We start from the raw sequence: 19,768 nt of genomic DNA on the forward strand, positions 1-19,768 counted from the left end.
GACCTAGATGCCTGAGTTGTGTTGAGAAAATGCCTAATTAGGAGCCTTTGATCACCATGTGATGAAGAAGCATGGAAGCCCGTTCCACCCCATCTTGGGTCATAATGATGGGAAATTAGGAGGTATGAAGTATGCATTTAAGGCTCTGGCTGTGCCTCTGAGTACTGCTTTAGCTGCGTCTCACAACTTGAATGTGTCGTAATTTCATAATCACACAGATCGAAACATCGTCTAATTTCCACTCTGATTTCTTGTTTGATCCACTGCTTAGTTAGACGTGTGTTGTGTAAGAGGCTGCACAACTCTTTTCTTTAGGAAGAATCCCAGAGCACATGTTGGCAGACAGATGCACTGTGAGTGGAGACACTTATGAAAGAACAACCAAACCTTCCAAGTTTTGGCTCCCAAGGGGAGGCTCCACCCCTCCAGTCAGGGTGAAGCTCCTGCACCCTAAGCACTGACTCAGGCCCTAGGGTATCCCCCTCTTATTGGTAGGTGCTTCCTCAGACCTCCCAATACTTCCCCACACGGGACAACAAGCAAAGTATTCTCCCACTTGCCCCTTAGATGTGCCAAAGTTCTCTAAGTTGAAAGGCCATGGAGAACCCCATCCTTGGATTCTCCTTAACCCTAGCACAGGCAACAGTGGTTGCAAAAACATATTGAGCCCTATGAGAGAACAACGGGGAAGTAAGTACAGAAGCACTGAGAGGCCAACCCTCAGGGCCTGCCCCATTCACATCCGGTGTGGGAGGCATGTGTCCCTGGCCCCCCAGAACTGGGGCCATTCCTCAGATCCATCACCTGGCTGCCATCTCCCCAGCTCCCAACATCCTGTCCCTTCTCCCCACCCCTTCCCCTAGGAACCAGTCTTCTGTCAGCTCAATTCCACCAAGCAGACACCTGCTGAGGGCCTGTCCTATGTGGGACATGGTGCTGGGCATGGGTGGGGCGAAATTTGGGGTGACCTCCAGGGCCATCAAATAGGGTCTTATCGTCACAGCTGAAATTCCTTCAGATTCAAAGTGAACCTGACACCCTCAGAGATGCTCAGAGTCCTGATGTCTTCCCACAGTTTATTGGATATATAAACAGAATATAGGTGTCGGAACAAAGAGGCTACAGGGACAGTGGGCAACTGTCCTGGCACAGAACCCTAACTCTGGCCCTAGGGGCATAGGGCAGCTACACGTACTCAGATATGTAGGATGGTGCTGGGACCCATGCAACCTCATGTTCTGCTGTTTGGACCCAGCAGCACAGAGGGGCATGGTGGTGTGTGTTTGGGGGTGGGGGGAGATTGCTGCAGAGGAGGATGTGGAGGGGGCCCTGGCCCTGATTTTAGGTGAGACACTCTGGTTCAGAGACAGAGTTCTGCTGAATGCTCAGAGACCCAGGCTGCACACACACAGGCCCTGCATTTTCCACTGACAGATGCTCTCCTGCTGAGCAGTCTCAGGAAGCAGTGAGCGGAGAATTGACGGAACCACAAAACCCACAATGAAGCCTTTCCAGGTGCCAACTCTGATATGTTCTTGGACAAACAGCCACTGCAAAGCCAGGAGCTGCCCTTGCAGGCTGAAGCTACCCATTCACCACCTGAAGCCCTTGGAGGGGTGGGCTGTCCACCAATACTGAGAGTTGTGCTGGACCCTCACTGAGGAAGTCATTCCCTCCCATCACCACCCCACAAGAGCCAGCCCACCCACCAGGAAAGCCAGCTTTGGTGGACAGGGGTGGGGTGTGGTATGGAGCAGTCATGGACCTGCTCTTCTAAGTCTTTCCTGAAACACAATGTCAATAACAGAATACCAGGCCATCCCTCTTGGGGCTCAGGGGACTTGAATGTCACCGAGGCCACTCCTCAGTCTCTGGGCCTGACCTCACAGATGCTGGTGAGACTGTACCCAGGAACCTGCCTGTTTTGCTTTTTGGAATTCCTGCTGGGTGGCTGTATGCAGGCCTGTGTGTTGCAATAAAGGTCCTTTCCTCTAACTGTGTCTGTGGTTCTCCATGGCCAAGAAAGAGAATGGGCCCCCACCTCCTGACCCTCACTTGGTCTTGGGTCCAGCTCCGGTCCCGGCTTCTCAGAAAAGCTCTCACTCCTTCTGCCAAACCTACTGCAGCCAGAGTCACAGATGTGCAGGGGCTGCTGCCCCTGATCTCGGGCCCACTCCAGACCTCCAGCCATGGACAGAGTTGAGTTCCCCAGGCCCTCAGCTGTGGCACTTTCCCACATGTGGAGGAGGGGCAGCAGGAGAGGGAGCTGGGATGGGTGGGTGTGGCCTGTTCTGGTCACTCCCTGTGCCTCTGTCTGCCATTCCACACTCAGCGCAAGCCAGCTCTCCACACCTGTAGTGCCCCCCGACCACACACAGGCCAGCTGGAAGCAGAAAGCGGGATGGCAGAGGCGACCCAGCCAGTCCCCGCCTCAGCCCCCAGGCCTCAGGACCACTGGCAGGCGCATTCGGTGGGCTCCTGCACTGTGTAGGGCACCCAGGTGGCGTTGGTGGCACAGAAGAGCTGCACGGAGCGCCGCTGCAGGCCCACCTCTCGGCAGCACTTGCAGAAGCGGGCATAGGCGTTGATGTTGTAGTTGTAGATGCTGGCGGACGGGCACCTCCCATCGCAGGACACCAGGTTCACCTGGGTATGAGCGGGCCCGTGAGGCGGTCTGTGTGGCTCTCACCACCCCCACAAAGACCCCTCCATCCCATCCTTGGCTGCCCCCCACCGTCTTGTGGGTGCCACGCACAGGGGTGTTGCTCCTGCATTCATTCTTGCGGATGGTCATGCGGATGGTCACTTTCTTGCAGGAGCGCCCATCCTCTTTACCTAGGGGCACAGGGTGGGTGAGGTGGCCGTGGCTGAGATGTGCTCCCAGGGGCAGCAGGATGGACTGGAGGGGGGCAGTTAGTGTCATGCTGGAAGGTCCCTTTACCAGCGTTAGTGCTCATGCAGAAGAGACCCTCCCCATCAGGGGGGAAGCTTTCAACTCAGTGCCTTGGAAGGAGGTGGTGATTGGGGAGACAGAGGAAGATGCCTGGGGTGACTTGTGGCACTCCGGGCTAGGGAAGAGAAGGATCTGGGGACAGGCAGGCTGCCTCCCCACCCCAGTCCCAAATCTGTCTCAAAGACCCTGTTGGTGAGCTCAGCCCTGTCTGAGTTTCAGCTTTTCTACTCAAGAGGGTTTCTGGCCTTAAGATTCCTCAGTTTCCTGAATGGGTGGAAGCACCAGTCCCTAACACCAAGGTCACACACAGCAGGGTCACTTGGTGACACAAGGTCACAACAAGGTCACAATAGCAGGTTTCCACATCTATCAGACAGGGCCAGGTGGTCACCCACCTCACACAGCCTTTGCAGGGATGGGAACTGTTTCCTCTGTGTGTAGTTTCCTCTGCCCAGACCAAACTTTCCGCAGACCACGCACCCCATAGATGACAGGCCACGCCTCCCACAGGCAATGGACCACGCCTCGGACAGACAATAATTGCAGGACTCATTCAAGCCCTCGCCTGCTCAAACATCTCTTCACCAAGGCCCATCCTAAACCCCTTCTTGAAATGGTAGCTCCTCTCCTTCCACCCAGACCTCCCTCCCTGACCCCTCTCTGGCTGATTTCTATCCAGAACACAGTCACTGTTCAGTCAGAGACACACTTGTCATTAGGCTGTTGAAGTGTAAGCTGTGTGCAGGGGTGTCCAACCTATTGGCATCTTTGGTCCACAATGGAAGAAGAGTTGTCTTGGGCCATGTATTAAATACACTGTGATACATGATCACACACAAAAAAATCTCATAGTGTTTTAAGTAAATATACGATGTATGTTGGGCCACATTCACAGCCGTCCTGAGCCACGTGTGGCCAGCGGGCTGCAGGTGGGACACCTCTGCTAGAGCTCTTGTTTACACGGCCCCTTCCACAATTTGTTGTGAGTTCTGTCCTCCTTCTAAATAAATATTAACTTTCACACCTCCCAGTATGGACTTGTAAGTTTGTGTTCTTTTTCGGAATGAGGCCCTGCAAATTGCAAAAGCTCCAGTCCCCATAAAACCACATGCATCCACTCTGCTCTACATTGTATTTTACTGTCACTGTCACCCCCGCTAGAATGTCAGCTCCACGAGGCTTTGCTGTGCTGTGTCTCCAGTGCCGAGAACAGGGCCTGGCGCACGGTGTTCAGTAAATGTTTGTCAGGTGCGTGGACTTGCCCTGTGACCCCAGGATGCCTGATGGAAATGGGGGACTCCTTTCTTCTGGCCTCTGGGCTTCACTACAGCAGGTTTCCCACTACCAGCGGGAGGACTCCTGGCCAGAGCTAAGTTGACCTTGTCTTCCCTCTCTGCTCCCAAGAGGCAGGAGAACTGAGTGTTGTCCTGGCCGTGGCCCTCTGGGTCCTGGACCAAGACTGGCTGAGTGACTAGCGGGAGCAAAGCTGTAGCAGCATTGGCATTGGTGGGTACCAGGTGAGTGGGCATTGCTGAAGCATTCCCATGCAAGGCCAGGGGACACAGCTCACTACCCAGCATGCACTGTTGGCCAAAAGGCCTTTGCCAGAGGCAGGGAGCAGGGGTGTCACATAGCAGAAGGGACATTGTTGGAAATAGCAATGTGGCTGCCTGCCTCCAGTTCCATGGGCTTCCAAGAGGAGTACCTGGGTGGCAGTGGACACTAACCCGTGGAGGAGAGGCAGGACTAACGGGGACCACAGGAAACAGGGTCCCCGGGGAACCTGGGGAGAGGGACATGGGTCGCAGGTCACACGGGAGCACAGAGGACATTCAGGGAACATGAGTTGTGGGTCAGAGAGCAGCCAGTGAGGCACTGAGCCCAACTTCCTCAGAGTATGTGAGGTGAGCATAAAAAGGCCCAAATCCGAGGAAGGGTCTGGGGCCCTAGGGGGAGGGGAGAAACGCCGGCAAAAGTGTCAAGGCTGATGGGGTGTGCGTGCACATGTGGCTGGGGGCTGCAGGTCTCAGCGTCTGGGTGTGAGGGCGGAGGCACAGACCTTTCACTCAGACTCATCGGGGAATCTGTGAGCCTGAGTCCCACCCAGGAGACCCCTCCCAGATAGGGCTCCTGGCCACAGGGAGAAATCCGGTGGGGCAGAGGCCTTTGAGCTGGGGTTCTTGGTGGGGGCAGGAGGAGGCGGAGCAGCTGGTGAGCAACTAGCCTCCTGGACCCGATATCCCAGTGTCCCCTGTCTCCAACCAGAAGCAGAGGCCTTGTGTTGGGACAGGAGTATGGGGATGGCCTGCCTCTGTGTCAGCACCTGAGCCTAGGGGTGGGGGTATTATCCTCCTCATCCCTGAAAGCCACCACCAGAGGTGCCAGGCTAGGAACCTGGCCCTCTGAGCCCCAGTGTGATGCCCTTTCCCGCGCCACGGCCCCACCCCCTGGGCCTGCACCATGCTCACTCACATGTCCTGCAGCAGCCCTCCAAGGAAGGAACCACCGAGCCCCCCACCTGGAGGGAGAGGAGAGGAGGTGGGTGGAAGATCCCATCCAGGCCAGGAGCCACAGTCCCAGCAAGAGGCAAAGAGTCCAAGAGGCTCGACTCCTTTCCTCCCATGACGCTCCAAGCAGGACCTCCAGGCCCTGCCGGCCATGAGGCCTTGGCCAGAGGAAGGAGGGTCTCTGAGCTAGCCGCCATGGGAGAGCCCTGGTGGAAGCTGGCTGGTTGGACACCGCCCGTGGCCCCCAGTGAGGCTGGAGCCTGGGTTAAGATGGTGCTGGACCCTCTGGCTTTCCAGTGGCAGCTCCCTGTGTAGAGGGTTGGGGAGGGAGGGGTGCAGGGTTCAACCCACTTGGGTGAGCGGCCTGGGCTGTATCTCAGCCCTGGATAAATGGGCCCTTTCTTCTGGGTGCTGTCCTCCTACTTCCACAATGGGGGCAGCTGCCCCTTGGAGCCCTTTTCCTCTCGTGAAAAGGATAAAACAACAGATGTGACAGTTCTTCGTAAATAAGTATGTATGTGAGTGTACGTCTCTGCGTGTGATTCTGTGAGAGCATACATGCATGTACATGTGTGATATCACATGTGTTTCTGTATGAAAGTATGATTGTGTGTGTATATTTGTTTTCTAGGTAAGATCACAAATCTTTGTGTCCAATATTCAACTCAGGAGAATTAATAATTTAAAAATAGTCCCAAATCCTCCAGGAAATCCTTGTCCTTGAGGTGTTCCCACAGTGACAGCTGTCCACGCCAGTGCAACAGTGCTTTGGCCTGTGATGATGTGCAGTGTGTAAGCAGGTGCACTGAGGTGTGTGTGAGCCACATCAGCGGCCTGTGCTGGTGTGTCGGTAACTGTGTGTGTTTGTGTGAGTCTGTGTGTGGCTCTGATGTGTGAGGAGGTGGGGTGTGACGTGGCCGAAGTAAAAATGCACAGAGATGGGGACTTGGGGTGGTGGGGCAGGCACAGGCTCCGGGGAACCCCTCCTGCCTCGTTCCTGTGCACAGGACCTCTCATCGCCCCACAGGCCGTGCCGCTGCGGGAGGAGGCTGGCACTGACCTTGGCGCACTCAGTCTCATTGAGCGGTGGGCAGCTGATGGGTGAGCGGACCAGCACGGCGCCCAGGGGGGTGCTGCTGCAGTGGTGGCGGGCGCAGTCTGCGATCCAGGACGCCCCGGGCTGGAGGGCACAGAGGCGGGAGATGGGGGCTGGTGGCCAGATGGGCGGCCTGGGTGAACCAATAGGGCACAGCTCCAAAGGCAGGTGCAGCCCCCACACTAGCACTGCCCAGGATCCTGTCTGTCCCCAGCCCTGGGTTCTGGTCCCAGGTGGGCATTGAAGGGGCTGCGTACCAAGAACAGGGAGGTGGTGCCGTTGGGAAAAGTGAAGAGGCAGGACACGTTCCTGCAGGAGCCGCAGCAGGCTGCCAGGTCCCGTGGGTGCTCATACTCCTGGTTCTGTAGGACAGGGAGGGGCGGGGTGGGCCTTGGCACCTGCCCGCCTCCACCCCCGCCCCTGCCACTGTCTGCTTGTCTCTGGGCCCAGAACATGGTCCTCTGTGGATGCTCAGGAAGGGGACTCCAGGCCCTTCTATTTCAGGCAGGAAGGTCATCCTTGTGTCTACCGTAAGACTCCTTTGCTGCAGTTTCCAGGCCCAGCCCCAGTGGACAGAGAGTTTTCCCACCCCTTTTGGAGACAGCATCACTGGTAAATGTGGGGGCCAGTTTCAGCTCCAGAGAGACCTCCATTTGAGTCCTGGTCCCTGTGGGACTTTTGACAAAGGACTAGACCTCCCTAAACCTTGGTTTTCTCATCTGGAAAATGGGAGCAATTCTAACCCCTCGTTCGTTATTCAGTTAATATTTTTTTTAGCCCTTACGAGAAGCCAGTCACTGTCCTAGGTACTGGGCACATAGAAGTGTTCAACAAATGGTAGCAACGCAAACCCAGAAACCAAAGACGGGAGGGTATGTTCCAGCTGTAGAGGGGGCTTGTAACTGTGTTCTCTGTGCAAAGCCCCACCCTCGCCAGGCCTCTGCTCCCGCCGTTCCCCTCCTGGCCTGGCCCAGCCCAGCCCACTTTCCCTAGAGGTCTCTGAGGGCCCCCTGGTGCTTACTCTCTAGACGTGTGTAGAGAGCGTGGGGCAAGCTGGAAAGGGCCTCTGGCTCTTGGAGCACCTAGGCTCTGCCAGGCCAGCCCTCCTGACCCCACCCCCATCCCGCACTGCCCCGTACCGCCTCGCAGTGGACATCACACAGCACGGAGGTGGTGTTGATCTGGTAGAAGCCGGTGAGAAGGTCCAGCACTTCAGTGCAGCGGGAAGTGTGGCACACGCCATCTGCTGAGAGCTCCACCACCGTCTGGCCCGGCTGCATCACTCCCAGCTCCCGACTCAGACACACAGCGGCCTTCACTGGTGCGCAGTGTGGCCACAGTCACTGAGAGCCCAGCCCCCGCCCCCATCCTGGGCTCACCCACCCTGGCTGGACTCGCTCTGGCTCTACCTCCCCACTCACCACATTCGTACTTGGCACAGCCACACACGTTCTCCTCGCTGTGCATGAACTCCTCGTCCAGCTGGGACTTCTCCCACTGGGTGGAGCAGAGGCGGTCAGCACCTGTGCGTGCGGAGGCCCTGCCCACCCTCAGGAGCAGTCTGCCACCTGGGGCCCTTGCTCTCTCCTCCCAGTAGGTGGAGAGGGGACTGGCGGTCCTGAGGACCCTTAGCACCCTGTGAGCTCTGTCTCCCTCCCGCAGAGGGAGAAATGCCCCGTGTGGCTTCTGAGCTTCCCCACTGAGGATCACTCCCCAGAGTCCTCTCCTGGAGCCTGGGGCTCTCGTTCTGAGCACCCACTGGCCCATCACTGAGGGCCCGATGCATGGCTGCCGGCCCCAAATCTGGCTTGGCTCAGATACTTCCCTTCTCCCTCACCAGCTGAAAGGAGAGGAGGATGGGACAGGAAACAAAATGACAGGAGGTGCCTGCTGGGGTTTAGGGGGATACATATAACCCAGAAAATTATATGAAAACATAACTTCACATTTCTCAAGGTATTTTCACTGTCCTCAGGCCTGTGCAGCATGGCGGTCAACGACACGGCCTCTGAGTCAGATTTCCTGGGCCCAGTCCTGGCACTGGGTGTTCTAGCTACACCGTCTTAACCTTGGTTTCCTCGTTTGCGTGGCTGAGTTAACTGGAGAATCACTGGGTTGTCGTGAGAATTAGTGTGATAATATACATAAAAGCCCTAGGAGAGTTCCTGGCATGCAGTTAACTCTCAATAACATAAGCTACTGTCATAAGTCTCATCATCATCGTCGCCTTCACCTTCTCCCCCGTCCCCACCACCACCATCATCATAACGAGCCTTCCCCACACTCTGAAGCACAGTTGCACTCACTTTACAAACAAGGGCACTGTGCCCAGAGAGCAGGGCTTGGGACAAGCGGGCTGCAGCCCGAGGCTCTTCGCACTGAAGAACTAGGGCCTCCGCAGGAAGGGATGGACACAGAGGGAAGGAGAGGGAGGTGGATCAAGGAGAATGGGGAGGGCAAGCTCTCCATACCAGGTGGCACCGGGGCACCGGGATTGTGTCGCAGTCACACTCTGAAAAACAGGAGGGGGCAGGACCCACCTCACCAGAGATATCCAGGTGAAAGTCCCCCTGAGCCCCCAGGCCCTTCCCGGCAGCGCCCCCCCTCCAGTCTACTTCTATCCCCCACGGGAGCTGCGCTTCTCAGTAATGGGTCCTAACGTGGAGTCCACGCCAGGTGTGGAGTGAAAAGGAAGGGACCAATCACAGGTGCCCTTAGTCATCGGGCTTCTTCCCTTCCCAGAGCCCATTCTAGGGCAGATGTGGGCCGTTCCAGAAACAAATACGGCAAGGGTGACACTTCTGACCATCTGCATTCCCCAAATCTACGTTCCAGCAAGCCCAGCCTGACTGCTCTGAGCCTCTGCCCACGAGCAGGTCCAGTGCTAAGCTGCGAGGGGAGGGAGCTGACTGCCGAGGCATCAGTAGCAGCCTAAGGGAGACAGGGCCCTGGCTTCAGCGTGAGGCACTCCAGGGCAGCGTGGCTGTGAAACACTCTTCAGGGAAACTCGCTCACGCAGCAAATGGTTCTAAGTGCAGACCCTACGCCGAGCTTTTCTCTGTGCGCTGGGAACAAAGCCGTGACTAACACCGACCAAAACCCCTGTCCTCATGAAGTTTACATATGGGCTCGGGAAAAGACGAGCAAAATATCCAGGTGCAAAATAGAGTTTCTCAACTCTTTTTAAAAATAACATTTTTACATACAGCTCACTGGTGCTCTTTATTGACCATCAACACTCCCATCTGCTTCCCCAAAGGTGAATTTTAACAAAATTATGTTTACTGTCAGAGAGTTGCAATAAAGACTTTTTAAGTGGAAAAAAAACGTTCTGAAACAAGAAACTTGCTCTTTTCCTTCTTTCATCCTGGGGGGAAAAGATGTAGGAGAGCTCTGCACTCAGAGAGCAGATGCAAAGTGGGAGGAGGGAGATTTTGGACGCTTCTCTCTGGTGACTCTGGAGACAGAATCTGAGCGAATTGATAGTGGTGGGCCCGTTCCCCGACCTGCTCCGTCACACACACCCCCCAGGGACCTGGATCTCCATCTTTGGGCCGTCGGGGAGGGGTTTCCCCATCCAGGGACTTACCGCAGGACTTGTAGGGGCAGCAGCGGTCTGGGCTCCACACCTCCACGAGGGCAGTGCCCATGCCACACTGCACGTGGGGGCAGCGGAAGTTCTCACACACTGCATGGAGGGGAAGCCGGGGATGCATCAGCCACAGGCAGCTTGGGGCATGAATCCTCAGAAATGCACCTTTGGCTAAGGAGCAGGTGCCTCCCAGCTTCTCCTTGGGCGCCCCCAGCGTCCTCAGCCACTCTCCTAGGCTGGATTCCAGGGGAAATCTGGGATCCTGGGGTCTCCCCATAGATCTGCCTCAGGAGGCCCTACTTTTGTCCTGGGAGGCATTAGCAATGTGGCAATGGTGGAACCTTGGTGTCACGCAACTGAGCTTCCCACTCCAGATTCTGTGTCACCCTGAGAGTAGCGATCACAGGGGAGCCCATGACCAGGAACATCTCCCTCTGTGGGAGAGTTTCCCTACCCACCTGCGGGAATCACCCCCCTGTAGCCCACCCAGGCCTGCCCCGCTTCAGCCACAGTCTAGGGCTCAGGCTCCCTTTCTCCTGTTCCACAGGCAGGTGTCTCTTAGCCCAGGATTCCTCAGCTGTTCTCATATACTGAGAGACACATGTCTAGGCACAACTGTTTTTGTGGGGAGGGGAGGTGCAAGGGTCAACAGTGAAGGGGAAAGATGGTTGACTTATTTTAAAAAGTATTGGCACTGATAAGGATTATCAATTGGCGTTTCACACAGTTAGGAAGTGGAGGGGGAGGGGCACTGGTACAGTGTCAGAGCAATGGGTTCCTCTCTGGCTGGAAGAGGAAAAACGGGAAGGTCAGGTGGAGAAATGTGACAGTCGCAGCCCTGATGCCCGGCCAGTGTCAACACCAGCTCTGGTGGCTCAGCCACACCCACGCGTCTCCCGATGGGACGGGCTATGAAGCTCAGGTACAGCCCAGTTAAGAAAGCATTTTAAATGAATCCACCACGTCTTCGTTCTAGCTTTGGGCTTGCGGGACGTGCACAGGACAGAGGAGCACGGTAAACAGTTCTAAGTGAAGCACACGGGTAAATGCAGAAGGCGCCACTCCCTGCAGGACCACAGCCCAGGCTCCACAACTCAGTGTCTCGCAGGAAAAGGGACCTGCGCTAGATTAAAAGGCATTCGAGAGACACGGTATCAGTGTGTGGTCCTGGACTGGGTCCTGGGCTGGACAAGCCAGGAGAATTGTGGACTGGGTATGATATAACTGAAAAAGTCTATTAACGTGGAGAGGTAAGGGACACGTTTTCGTAGCTGGTTAAAAAGAATACGTACAGGAGAGCTCATTTTGGTAAGCCACACACACCTAAAGGGCGCCTAGGAGGTCGGAGGTAGGAATACTTTCTCGTATTTACTTGGACTTCGTACTTTCTACAAGGCATAGATAGTGCTTTTGGAATGAAAGTGTAGTGAAGACTGGGACAAGGTAATAACACCACGGTCTTGGGGTGAGGGCTTGGTGAAGGACCTGGTGGCACTCGAAGGTCCCAGGAGCCCCTCCCCACCACGGCCCCTGTCCAGCCGGGACTCACCGCACTGGTACAGGGGGCAGCAGAGCTCCGTGGTGTTCCTGTCCACGGTGAGTGCCTCCCCCTCCTGACACTCAGGGATCGGGTCCGGACAGTCGCCGCAGGCTGAGGGGCAGAGGGGCCTCTGCTGTCACAGGCAGTCCCCCTCGGGGGGGCGGGGTTGGAAGGGAACGGGTTGCTGGGTGTGACAGGGGGTGGACTGTCACAGCAGGGACATGGTCCCGTGTGAGCTGTCCTGGAGTCAGAATTTGGAAGTTCTCCCTTGTGTTCACCTCAAGCCTTACTCTGAAGGAGCACTGACTTTCTTGTGCTCGGTCATCTGCGGGGTGAAGCGGGGATCGGTTTCCTCTTCCCCCTACGCTTCCCTCTGGACAGGGATCTCACCCACCTCCCTGTGCCCACCCACCAATGACCCCCCACCCTTTCCTCCCAGCCGCCCAAGGAAGCCGGGTGAGGAAGGAGTGGCTGTGGCAGGCGCGCACGCTGCCATCTGACGCCTGTCCACGCACCGCAGAAGTAGGAGGTGCAGCACGTCTCCCCCAGGTGGCCGGCGATCAGGATCTGGTCCTGGCGGCAGCTGGGGATCACCTGTGGCTCACACTGGTCTGGGTCACACTCTGGGGGAAGACAGAATTGAGGTGCCGGGAGCAGACCCTGGCTGGTCACACTGGCACTCCTGCCCTGGCTCTGTCCTAGTCTCCAGTGAGAATCCAGCCCCCTAAACTGTCCTTGCTCCCCCAGCCCAGCTGAGGGGCCCCTGCTGCCCCAGGTGATCAGAATTCCATGCTCCCCGCCCTGCGGCCTCTCACCACAGCTGTAGCTGGGGCAGCAGGAGTCCTCCTGGAAGTGGGTGATGAGTCCATGGCCTGGGCGGCAGGTGGGGGCGAGGCCCTCACACAGAGTCTGGTTACACACTGGCCAGGGAACATGGGGCCTGTCACCAAGAGGCCAGGTTTCCCCAACCGTCAGCTCTACCCAGCCCCTAGACACCTGGTCCCCGTTACACCTCCAAGCGCCCAGGAGCCATGTTCCTAGAAGGAGCCTCTGAGGGTCACCCAGAGGGTCCGTGACTTGGACACAAGAACAGTCAGAGTTAACGCTCAGTGCAATGGGCCACGGGCAAGCTGCTACTCTGGGTCAGTATCAGCTTCTCACAGCAACCCAGAAGGTGGGCACTCTGGTCAGCCTCGTGTTAGAGAAGAATCCACCAAAGCACAGAGGATGTTAAATGATCTGCCAGCATCACGAGGCTGCAAGGTGGTGCAGGATAGCCCACCGGGCTGCCTGGCTCCAGAGCCCAGGCCTCTAAGCCCTGCCCACCCTAAGGCATGGCCCTTGCCCCCCTCCCCCCCCCACAGGGTTCTCCCTGCCCCTTGACACACCCTCCACACGATACTTTCATGTTCCCAGGCCTTGTCCTATCCATCAAGGTCAGAGCAGAGCCTTTTAACGGTCTTACAGTTAAGGCCAAGGGCAGGGAGTGGTGGGACTCACCACAAACAGCCCCCAGGCAGCAGGGATCCTCGGTGGGTATGAGCAGGACCACCTCCCCAAACCGGGGACAGGTCTCAGGGCGGGGGGGGCCTGGGCAGTCCAGGTCCACGGGGACGATGGTGTCCTGAGCTTGGCAATGGTGCTGGCAGCATCCGCTGAGGGAGCTGTTCCAGGTCTCCCCCAGGGCCCGCGGCACCCCTGTGCTGTCCGTGCAGGCTGCAGTGGGGGGGCGCAGGGGAACAGAGGGCTCAGGAGGGTGGGGACACCCAAACTGTCCCAGGTCTGACCCTCCCTGGGACAATGACCACTCCAAAGCAGACCTGGAGGGCTACAGATGGGCCTTAGTCATGGGCAGCGGGAGAGTGAAGGAGGGCCTAGGGTGAAGCTGTCTTTGGAGGGTCCCACCCTGGGAGGAGAGGAACCTACCACACTTCTCCTCAGGGATGCAGAGCGCAGCGTGGCGGCGGTGCAAGATGGTGCCCTCAGAGCAGACGCAGCCCTCACCCAGCACCTGGCACTGCTCCGGGTCCAGTGGGCCCAGCAGCCCGTCCTGGCACGATTCAGGAGGCTCACAGGCCGACACGCAGGCCTGGTAGGTGGAGTCGCTGGAGCACAGGAAGGCTGCAGGGGCACAGCAGGCAAAGGGCCGGGTGAGGAGGGGCCTCGGGGCACCGGCTGTGACTCAGCAGACAGTGCAAAGGGTTTCATTGCCGCTTTCCCCTAGATCAGGATCAGCAAATAAAGTTTTATTGAAACACAGCCCTGTCCATTCATCTCCCTATTGAGTCTGGCTGCTTGCATACTGCAGGGACAGGGTGGGTTGCTGTGACAGAGGCCACGCGGCCCCAAAGGGCCTCAGATATTTATCTGGCTCTTCACAGAAAACATTTGCCAACCCCTTGTTCTAGATCAGAGTTTTCAAACTCTCCTGACTATAAAAACTAGGTTTTCCATCTTGGCCCAATACACACATGCGTGGAGAACAGTGGTCCTCAGTCCTGACTGACAGAATCCCTTGGGGAGCTTTTGAATGCCCTCACTGGGCCCCGCCCCAAACCGATGACGTGAGGATCTCTGACTGCAGCCCCCCGAATGCCACTGCCTTTGAAGTTCGCTGGGTGATTTTGAGGGGGTAGCCAGAATGGAAAACCACAACATACTGAAACGAAGAAAGTCTTTCTTGAAATAACACTTAATCTTTCAGGTGCAGTACCCTCCAGTATTTTCTCTTCTATTGCATTTTTCAAATGCTGCTGCTGATCCCCAAAACCGATTTCGTACCCACCGAGGTGAGAGGCACAGTTGGAAAAATGCCATTCTAGATGGCATTGTCTTTTCACCTTTTATCTGTCGTGTTAGAGGTGTGGTCCGCCTGTGTGCAGCCTTTCCAGGTGTGTTGAAACTACCCTAGGTCAGTCTGCCCCTGTGTATGCCACTGAGGCAGGGCTAATGGGGGCGGGACAAGGTGGGCCTCACCCCTATTTTTAAGGCAGGAGGAGAGAAACTGAAAGAAGAGGAGGCCGGTCAACAGTGAGGAGAGAGGAACCAACAGTTGCCGGACCAGGACCACGTGATAAGCATGTGGGACGCACTCTGAACATGGCAGAGGAAGCTGTCACTACTGTCCCTGTTTGACAGATGAGGCAAGGAGACTCAGAGACATTAAACAACAAGTGAATACATTAGAGTTACCTGACCTATTAATATAAATTATAATGCAAATAAATTTGTTTATTAAAATATTTATTAATTTATGTTTCAAGTGCCTATACATTTGTTAATGAATGTACTTGAACGAGTGAATAGTTAAACCTGGGAAGCCTGGACTCGGACTCGGGACTGAGGGCCCTTTCCCACCCTAACGGCGGCAACAAGAGGCACCGGAGGGGACCCCCGCCCCGCCCACCAACTCACGGCAGTAGTCAGAGCGCCGCCACTCGATGCACACGTGGAACTTGTGGCACATGGCCACATACACCGTCAGGGCCACGCAGGGCTGCTGCACGTACTTGGTGTCCCGGATCCACAGCTCGCAGAATGACTCTGGGGAGACCTGGGCACGAGTATCGGGCAGTGCTGCCTCCACTGACTCCCCATATCCCCGGCCCCCTCTCCCCAGCCCTGCCCAGGGGAGACAATGGGCCTCTGCAGGCTCCCAGCCTGGCCCCAAACTCAACACCTCTGGGGAACTCACCCAAACCTGCACCTCCCTGCCCTGGCATTGGCCCCTCTCAGGGAGACCCTGCCATCCCAGCCAAGGGCCTCCCCCCCCCGCCCCCGGCACTGAACCCAGTCGGCACATACAAAGTTGTGGCAGGCACTGAAGGTGCGGTTGGACACCATGCGAATGCAGGGGGAGCAGTCAGCCGTGGCACAGCTATCTGGGCGGAAGCGGATCTGGCCCACTGAGGTCAGGGAACTGGGCACCTGCCAGCTGTCCAGGAAGGCAACAGGGTTCTCGTCCTCACCCACCACAGAGCCATCCTCCAGGGTGAGGTCGTTGTCTGGGTCCCCATCACAGATACCTGAAGGGGGCAGAATTATCCAGTAGCCATTATAATCACCACCCGCCCAGGCCCCCAGCTGTCACTGCATATTCCTCCAAAGAATTCTTTGAGGCTGGTGTTAGTATTATCCCATTTTACAGATGAGGAAAAGGAAGTACAGAGAAGCTAAGAAACCTGCTGTCTAAGGAAATGTTTTTGTTCTAAATACATACCTAAGTATTTAGGGATACAAAAACACTTTCAAATGGTTCAGGAAAACATTACATATACGAAAATTGTACATGCATAGAAAAGTGCATAGATATGCATGTATAGATACATATATAGTGTATATGTATACCTTTATATATAGAGAGAGAAACAAATGGGGCAAAATTTGGACACTTGGTAAACCTGGGTAAATAGTACATGAGAGTTCCTTACGCTATTTGGTAACTTTGAAGGTGGACATTATACGGAACTTAAAATTTTCTCAAAAAAATCTGTTTTAACAGAGATTGCTAGCGAAGTGTCACACCCGTTTCCTCTTCTCCCTGGGCAATCCACTAGCCTATTTTCCCCAGGCTTCCTTGCAGTTGGTTGAGACCATGTGACTGAGTCCCAGTCATTGGAAACACGAGTAAAGGGGACTGGTGCCACATCCAGACCTGGTCCATAAGCATTTCCCAAATCTTTTCCCTTCTGTGGAGTTGGAAGCTTGTGTGAAAATGCAAAGCCACAAGATGGAAGGAATCTCCATTTGGGAGATTTATGTGTGCAAGAAATAAACTTCTGTGCTGTTAAGACACTGCCCTGGGGGCAGGCTGAAGTTTATCTGGCAGCTTCTGGCACGACCTGAACTTCCAACTTCATCTCTCACACTCTAGATGTCAGGCATGCACTTCCCTGCCCTTGACTTTGCTTAGGTTGCTCCCTCTTCCTGAAACACTTTCTCAGAAGTCCTTCCTTCAAGGCACCCTTGGAAGCACTGTCCATGACCTTCTCAATTCTGCGTAGCAGGCTTTGGTCTTGTTCTCTGAGTACAAAGACCCATTTTCCTTTAGATTGTCGCTCTCTCAGTATCCCCCACATTGCCTAGCAGAGGGCCCAGGATACCAAGCGTGAGTCTGGAAAATTAGCTGAAGTCTGCTCTGACCCCTTCAGCCACCAGTGTTGTGAGTATAAAGCATGATTTAATACAATATTATCAATGGTCCCAGGGGTCACATTTTTGGTCTTGGCACTGAGTCACCAAAAGGTGTCACAAAGGGACCCTAGGGAGGAGTTGGGACCCCAGGGAGGAGGTGGGACCTCAGGGAGGAGTTGGCCTGCCAGGTTAGGGCTGACCACAGCACTCTCTTCCAGGTGTAAAGAGCAGAAGGAGAAAGTGGTGAGGAAAGGATGGTGGTGCTGGTGGCGATGGTGTGCATGCAAGGAGAGATGCTTGTGGACATAAAAACAGAAGCCTCATCAAACAGGGATTTTTCTCTTTCTTGCCTTCTGGTCTGACCCCAGTGACGGATGCCTGGTAACTACATGTTGTACAAATGAAAGAATAAGCATGAAGCAGACTTACGTGTGTTAGTTCAAGGGCAGAGGGCATTTTGAATACAGGAGTGTGTGTGAATGAACCAGATAGGTGCAGGTTTATGGATGAAGGCCATACAAGTATGTATGTATGTGTGTAAATAAGTATGCCTACGTCACCCACCATCACAATCATGGCAGCCTGTCACAGAGCACCCCGTGGGGCCCATGCCCTTCTGCTCCTACAGGGAGCAGCAGTCCACACTTGGATTCTTCCTGTACCCCATTCGCTTATTCAAGTGCCTCCGGCTCCTCAGGGCAGCCACGCACTCTCGCTGAAGAGCTAATGTGTTGTGGCAGCTCTGCTGAGCGACCTTTAGCATGCCACTTAACCTCTCTGAGTCCCCCTTCTTTTTTAGTTCAACGACCACCTCTCCGAGTTATTATGTGGATGACCTGGAATAAGTGAGGTCAGAGTGTGGAGTGCTTTGTGAAGTGCTCAGGCATATGCAGACGAGAAGGATTATCTGGTATTAGGAAGCTATCGGAAGCTGACAGACAATCCCGGCTGAAGTGACAACTGGCCGAAGCCAGAGCCCTGCGCCGTCTCCCTGCTGGCAGCGTCGGCCCCAGAACTCAAGACTTTGGGTCTCCTGGCCCCGACAGCCCCACTGTCCCCCACTGTGGCCCGGCACTCTGTCCCAGCTTTCCCTGCTACAGGGGAACCTGTGTGCCCCTCCCCTTGGCTGGGTCCCACCTCACCGCACAGGCCACGGCCCTGGGTCTCGCTGGCTTTGCTGGCCTCCAGGATCATGAGTCCCGAGCTGTGGAGCCACTGGATCAGGATGTGTGACGGTGTCCGGATCACATACATGTGGCCTGTGTCCTCAATTCTGAACCCGTACCTGCTCACGGGGGGCCGCACAAGCTGCGAGTCCACTGTCACCTTGGGGGGTGGGTGGCAGGCAAAGTGAGCACAGCTTGTCTGTCTGTCCAGTCATCCATCTGTTCATCCCACAAACAGTTCTTAAGCACCTGCTGTGTGCCAGGCTCCGTCTCAGGCTCAGGCAGCTAAGACCCAGTCCAAGGTGGCGTTGAAGGTTGTGAAAGCCTCTCGATGAGCACAGAGCAATGAAACGAGAAATGCCGCATCCAGAGGCAGGCTGCATCTCCCTGCCCAAACTAACACGGATGCTGGGCCCTTCCGGTCATCCTATTCTTTCCTCACTCTGCTCGGACCATTGCTTCTGGGTGTTTCTTCCCTGAATCTCCAGCCTCTGGGTTGGGCATGCCTTCTCGGGGGGTCTCCCCATCTCTGGGCTGACCACTAAGACAGAATCCCTCAGAACGAAAGTGAAGAAGTCAGGTATTTTAACCCTAATTATTCAAGGCCAGTGTCTCTTGGCATTCTTTCTTCCTGTCCATCACAATATTCCTCCCGGTACACTTCCTTGCTTGACAGTAGGGTGGATACAAGTGTTCTCATTAAAATCATTTCAAATACATCTAATTTTGCATTATGTTTCTTTAAGAGGGTTCTTCTCCACCCCTGTCCCCAATCTCGAATAAGCCTGCAGGCCCCTCCCCACTGACCGCACTGCCCCCCACCGACTGCTGCCCCACCTGGAGCAGCGGCTCCTCGACGCACTCACCTTCCGGCTGAAGCGATCAATGATGACCTGGTGGCTCAGGTGCGTCACATTCAGCATCACCAGACAAAATGGGGGCCAGTTGAGGTGCCCCTGCAGAGAGACCCCAGCCCTCATCAACCCGGAGCCCAGTCCTGCCTCCGCATCCTGGTGAGTGAGTACGATCACAGTTTTCCCACCCCTGTCCCTGACACCCCCTCCCAACAACATACCAGGGGCACCCATAGGGGCTGTGCAAGGGTGCAGAATTCCACGCGACATTTTTGGCTCTCCCTGACCTCATGCAGGCTCAGCCACAGACAAACAAAAAACCCTGCCTCATCCAACCGGCTCATGCAGGCACCCTGGTAGGCGATTCCTGTAATGGTCACCCTTGACCAGGCCAGACGTTCAGAATGGCATCCCTGCTCTTCTGCACCTCAGTGCCAGCCCACACACGCCTAGGAAGCTGGGACCAGCTGGGGATGGCGCAGGCCCCAGGAGAGGCCAGAAGGTGGCGAACTCCACTGATTCCCCATGAGCCCATTTAGGGAGACCCCTGGGGGACAGAAGGAGCTTCCAAGTCTGTCCTCACCTCCGACATCACTCAAAACCCAACTCACTGCTCCATCTCCCCTCCAGGCCTAATCAGATCCCCAAGTGTTGGCAGAAAGTCAAGTAGGGGACAGTCACCAGGTTGGCGCTTTTGCAGTCGAGGACGTGGACGGTGACCATTTCGTCTGGGCTCTGGCTGAGGATGTAGATGGCCTCCTTGAACAGGGCTGCGTGGCTCCCATCAAAGGTCACAAAGCTCAGATCAGGGAAGATTGAGCATCGGCCTGGAGGAGGGCAAGGGCGAGAAGAATAAACAGATGCCTTCATGGTCAAGGCTGCTGAGGAACACGGAGCAGGTGCCTGAGCCTCCTCCTGGGTGATTCA

At 55.7% G+C, this 19,768-nt stretch overlaps 1 protein-coding gene across 1 annotated transcript in view; it reads right to left on the reverse strand.

The window, feature by feature from the left end:
• Nucleotides 1-1,076: 1,076 nt before the first annotated feature.
• The window catches only part of OTOG (otogelin), a 71,661-nt gene continuing 52,969 nt past the window's right edge, over nt 1,077-19,768 (reverse strand). Inside the window, exons 38-56 of the mRNA XM_037049963.1 lie at nt 19,523-19,668; nt 18,854-18,943; nt 17,964-18,147; nt 15,493-15,713; nt 15,103-15,241; nt 13,615-13,809; nt 13,189-13,404; nt 12,504-12,608; nt 12,204-12,311; nt 11,698-11,799; nt 10,146-10,244; nt 9,028-9,068; nt 7,978-8,053; nt 7,696-7,874; nt 6,814-6,918; nt 6,521-6,640; nt 5,426-5,471; nt 2,756-2,835; nt 1,077-2,646 (exon numbers count right to left, since the gene is read on the reverse strand). Of these exons, the coding sequence (XP_036905858.1) occupies nt 2,446-2,646; nt 2,756-2,835; nt 5,426-5,471; nt 6,521-6,640; nt 6,814-6,918; nt 7,696-7,874; nt 7,978-8,053; nt 9,028-9,068; nt 10,146-10,244; nt 11,698-11,799; nt 12,204-12,311; nt 12,504-12,608; nt 13,189-13,404; nt 13,615-13,809; nt 15,103-15,241; nt 15,493-15,713; nt 17,964-18,147; nt 18,854-18,943; nt 19,523-19,668 (2,453 nt within the window). The 3' untranslated portion in view covers nt 1,077-2,445. The remainder of the gene's footprint in view (nt 2,647-2,755; nt 2,836-5,425; nt 5,472-6,520; nt 6,641-6,813; nt 6,919-7,695; nt 7,875-7,977; nt 8,054-9,027; nt 9,069-10,145; nt 10,245-11,697; nt 11,800-12,203; nt 12,312-12,503; nt 12,609-13,188; nt 13,405-13,614; nt 13,810-15,102; nt 15,242-15,492; nt 15,714-17,963; nt 18,148-18,853; nt 18,944-19,522; nt 19,669-19,768) is intronic.

Source organism: Sturnira hondurensis, unplaced genomic scaffold (assembly GCF_014824575.4).
Source record: "Sturnira hondurensis isolate 20B ecotype Veracruz unplaced genomic scaffold, ASM1482457v3 Scaffold0006505, whole genome shotgun sequence".
Taxonomy (NCBI): Eukaryota; Metazoa; Chordata; class Mammalia; order Chiroptera; family Phyllostomidae; genus Sturnira; species Sturnira hondurensis.